The sequence below is a fragment of the Sardina pilchardus genome, chromosome 2, assembly GCF_963854185.1.
Source record: "Sardina pilchardus chromosome 2, fSarPil1.1, whole genome shotgun sequence".
Taxonomy (NCBI): Eukaryota; Metazoa; Chordata; class Actinopteri; order Clupeiformes; family Clupeidae; genus Sardina; species Sardina pilchardus.
The window spans coordinates 45,999,893-46,004,892 of NC_084995.1; the positions used below are offsets into that span (position 1 = coordinate 45,999,893).

Sequence of the window (5,000 nt, forward strand, 5' to 3'; positions counted from 1 at the left end):
ACACACAGTTATACACACGCGCACACACACATATATACACACGCTCACACACACACACACACACACAGATATACACACGCTCACACACACACACACACACACACACACACACACACAGTTATACACATGCGCACACACACGGGCCACCCAAGCAGAGAGAGAGAGAATATGTGTGAGAATGAGAGTGTATGTCTGTGTGTGTGTGTGTGTGTGTGTGTGTGTGTGTGTGTGTGTGTGTGTAATTACTCGGCTGAGCTCCACGGATTGTTTGATCTCTGCGATCTTCTCCTGTCTCTCCTGGATCATAGTCTTCAGCTCCGCCTGTGTCTGGTTCAGCTGGCTCTGTGGACACACACACACACACACACACACACACACACACACACACACACAGAAAGCTATATAAACTATAAACAAAACAAATTCTCGTTCATATGAATGATGATGTTCACACATTAACTATAACAACAACAACATGAAGAAAGACATTGTTGGGGATCACTTTCAGAGCGATTTTGAGAATGAGAATGATCAAAGCACACAGCCAATCAGAACCCATCACATTTCAGCCATCTAAAGAGACTTTTCTTATTGTTGGTCATTGTGGACACTTTTATCGTTATGGTTATAGTTACTATAGTTATCATTATTGTGGTTAGTTACTATAGTTATCATTGTTGTTGGTTATAGTTACTATAGTTATCATTATTGTGGTTAGTTACTATAGATATCATTATTGTTGGTTATAGTTACTATAGTTATCATTATTATGGTTATAGTTATTTTTGTTCTCATTATCGTTGGTCAGTGCGGACTACTATAGTAGTCATTATAGTTATCATTATCGTTCTTGGTGTGAATGGTACTTAACTCTCTGTCTTACTGTCTTACCAAACCAATCTGACTGTCTAACCAAGTTTAGGGCTTTCAACTGAGCTACCATTACAGTAACAACCTGTTTAGCGGCTGATGGGGAATGAAATTGCAGAGAAATATGCTAAACAGGCAGCAAGACAGCATTCATATTTAAGTGCAATATAGCAACACAGACACTAAAAGCATGATCAAAGCTAGAATTAAGGGTGTATGGCAATATTTATGGGACAATGAAGACCCCGGCAGACCTATAAAATACAAAAGAATGTTGGATGGAGCAGCAGGAACACCGGCAGAAGCAAGCAAGAGGAGGTAGAATGAAGAATGAGGTATGGACACAGCTCTGAACAGCTCTAATGAGGAATGAGGTATGGACACAGCTCTGAACAGCTCTAATGAGGTATGGACACAGCTCTGAACAGCTCTAATGAGGAATGAGGTATGGACACAGCTCTGAACAGCTCTAATGAGGAATGAGGTATGGACACAGCTCTGAACAGCTCTAATGAAGAATGAGGTATGGACACAGCTCTGAACAGCTCTAATGAGGTATGGACACAGCTCTGAACAGCTCTAATGAGGAATGAGGTATGGACACAGCTCTGAACAGCTCTAATGAAGAATGAGGTATGGACACAGCTCTGAACAGCTCTAATGAGGTATGGACACAGCTCTGAACAGCTCTAATGAGGAATGAGGTATGGACACAGCTCTGAACAGCGCTAATGAGGAAACATTGGCCTAATCTAGAAACCAAACATGTTATAGAGCAGTGTCTTAATTGCAATCAAGAACGACAAACATTTACTGAACAGCTAGCAGAAATAAAGGTAAATCGGAATGTTACCGATATATTGGCAAGAAATTCTGGGGAACACTGTTTTAGATGTTTTTTTTATGACTTGAAAACAACAGGATTATTCCATAGAATTCAGCGGTGTAGAATTCAGACCTACACTCCTACTCAGACGGTGGCGGTAATGCACCTAACACTGTTTACCAACTGCCAAAGAAGAAGAAGAACGCCAGAAAGTTAAAACTTCCGGGTATTTGTTGTCCTTCCGGTAAGGTCAAGAACCCTCCACAAGCAAAAATGAACGCGCCGCCAGCATTCGAGTCGTTTTTGTTGTACGATGGAGAAAAGAAGTAAGTGAAAGGACGGGCAACGCGATTACTGTAGACGGGTCTTATAGCGTAAAGATATGAAACATATAACCGGGCGGCTCCTAGTCAGTAAATGTCTATTGCCAGCCTTTTTTGTCTGTTGGCTAGCGAAGTTAGCATAGCGTTCATGCATCTCAATCTTATTGTACAACACTTTTGTGATATATTTGGTGACAATTCTGTCAAACGTTATTAAACACGATAACCAACTATTCATACTTGCAACAGCGAGTTCAATCTTTAAATCACAAGTTAACTGTAACATTTAATGTTCAAGAATACTGCGTGTTAATATATAATGTGTCGAATGTAGTTGGTGTAGAGACAGCTCTGCACATGACGTCTCTGTTACTTTTGCTTGTGTCGGGCAGGATTACGATCGTGAAGGACACCAAGGTGCCCAACGCGTGTCTGTTCACCCTCAACAAAGAGGACCACACTCTGGGGAACATCATCAGGCAGTAAGTCGTCAGTAGCTAGCTATACAGCCCTCATCCGCTGTCACAGCTAACACTAGTTACGCTACAGCCCTCTCCGCTGTGTCGAAGCTAACAATAACTAACAGCCCTCATCCGCTGTGTAGCAGCTCATTGTGTTCGTCTGGGAAGCGGTACCGCTGTGTCACAGCTATCTGCTCCAGTGTGGGAAACGGCACCGCTGCCTGAAAGCCTGTACTGAGAGAACTACTATGTGCATCTTGCTTGGAAACAGTACTAGGACTCCAGACAAAACATCAGTGCACATGGTCAAGCACATCAGCTTGCATACTTATTTGGCATCCATAATTATCATAGGCTGCTTATCATGCCTACGTACTTATCATGCATTCATACTTATCATGCATTCATACTTATCATGCATCCATACTTATCATGCATACTACTGATCATGCATCCATACTTATCATGCATACTACTGATCACGGTCACCCACTGCAATACATGCATTCATTTACCTCCGCCAAGGAGGGATATGTTTTCATCGGGGACCGGCGTTTGTCTGTCTGTCTGTCTGTCTGATGATGCGTCCACACTATGTACTCACTGCTGCACACTGATAATGCTCCACACTATGTACTCACACTATGTACTCACACTATGTACTCACTGCTGCACACTGATAATGCGTCCACACTATGTACTCACTCACTGCTGCACACTGATGATGCGTCCACACTATGTACTCACACTATGTACTCACTGCTGCATACTGATGATGCGTCCACACTATGTACTCACTGCTGCACACTGATAATGCGTCCACACTATGTACTCACTCACTGCTGCACACTGATGATGCGTCCACACTATGTACTCACACTATGTACTCACTGCTGCATACTGATGATGCGTCCACACTATGTACTCACACTATGTACTCACTGCTGCATACTGATGATGCGTCCACACTATGTACTCACACTATGTACTCACTGCTGCACACTGATAATGCGTCCACACTATGTACTCACACTATGTACTCACACTATGTACTCACACTATGTACTCACTGCTGCACACTGATGATGCGTCCACACTATGTACTCACTGCTGCACACTGATAATGCGTCCACACTATGTACTCACACTATGTACTCACTGCTGCACACTGATAATGCGTCCACACTATGTACTCACACTATGTACTCACACTATGTACTCACTGCTGCACACTGATGATGCGTCCACACTATGTACTCACTGCTGCATACTGATGATGCGTCCACACTATGTACTCACACTATGTACTCACTGCTGCACACTGATGATGCGTCCACACTATGTACTCACACTATGTACTCACTGCTGCATACTGATGATGCGTCCACACTATGTACTCACTGCTGCATACTGATGATGCGTCCACACTATGTACTCACACTATGTACTCACACTATGTACTCACTGCTGCATACTGATGATGCGTCCACACTATGTACTCACTGCTGCACACTGATGATGCGTCCACACTATGTACTCACTGCTGCATACTGATGATGCGTCCACACTATGTACTCACACTATGTACTCACTGCTGCATACTGATGATGCGTCCACACTATGTACTCACACTATGTACTCACTGCTGCATACTGATGATGCGTCCACACTATGTACTCACACTATGTACTCACACTATGTACTCACACTATGTACTCACTGCTGCATACTGATAATGCGTCCACACTGTGTACTCACTGCTGCATACTGATAATGCGTCCACACTATGTACTCACTGCATATGTGCTCACGTGCTGCACAGCAATGTGAATTAGAGCACTAAACATTTCAGTACTTGTTGTAGTTTGGGGACACGTGTGTGTGTGTGTGTGTGTGTGTGTGTGTGTGTGTGTGTGTGTGTGTGTGTGTGTGTGTGTGTGTGTGTGTGTGTGTGTGTGTGTGTGTGTGTGTGTGTGTGTGTGTGTGTGTGTGTGTGTGTGTGTGTGTGTGTGTGTGTGTGTGTGTGTGTGTGTTCTACTGATGACTAATGGAACGGTCCTCTCTCAGGCAGCTGTTGAAGGACCCGCAGGTTCTGTTTGCGGGCTACAAGGTTCCGCACCCTCTAGAACATAAGATCGTGATCCGTGTCCAGACCACGCCCGACTACAGCCCCCAGGAGGCCTTCACCAACGCCATCACCGACCTCATCAGCGAGCTCTCCCTATTGGAGGAGAGGTTTAAGGTACACACACACACACACACACACCAACGCCATCACCGACCTCACCGACCTCATCAGCGAGCTCTCTCTATTGGAGGAGAGGTTTAAGGTACACACACACACACACACATACACACACACACACACACACACACACACACACACACACTCACCAACGCCATCACCGACCTCATCAGCGAGCTCTCACACACACTCTCTCTCTCTCTCTCTCTCTCTCTCTCTCTCTACCCCCAAGTCTCTCTCACTGAAGTGGTGTGTGTTCTTTGTTTCAGGTTTCC

At 44.4% G+C, this 5,000-nt stretch overlaps 2 protein-coding genes across 2 annotated transcripts in view; one reads left to right on the forward strand and one right to left on the reverse strand.

Moving 5' to 3' along the window:
- Window positions 1-5,000, reverse strand: part of LOC134099940 (E3 ubiquitin-protein ligase TRIM39-like) — a 21,288-nt gene that overhangs the window by 6,022 nt on the left and 10,266 nt on the right. The window contains exon 4 of the mRNA XM_062552981.1: window positions 247-342. Within this exon, the coding sequence (XP_062408965.1) occupies window positions 247-342 (96 nt within the window). The remainder of the gene's footprint in view (window positions 1-246; window positions 343-5,000) is intronic.
- polr2j (RNA polymerase II subunit J) overlaps window positions 1,909-5,000 on the forward strand; it is a 3,340-nt gene continuing 248 nt past the window's right edge. Inside the window, exons 1-4 of the mRNA XM_062530815.1 lie at window positions 1,909-2,022; window positions 2,412-2,501; window positions 4,548-4,722; window positions 4,995-5,000. The exon at window positions 4,995-5,000 is cut by the window's right edge and continues 248 nt beyond it. Of these exons, the coding sequence (XP_062386799.1) occupies window positions 1,970-2,022; window positions 2,412-2,501; window positions 4,548-4,722; window positions 4,995-5,000 (324 nt within the window). The 5' untranslated portion in view covers window positions 1,909-1,969. The remainder of the gene's footprint in view (window positions 2,023-2,411; window positions 2,502-4,547; window positions 4,723-4,994) is intronic.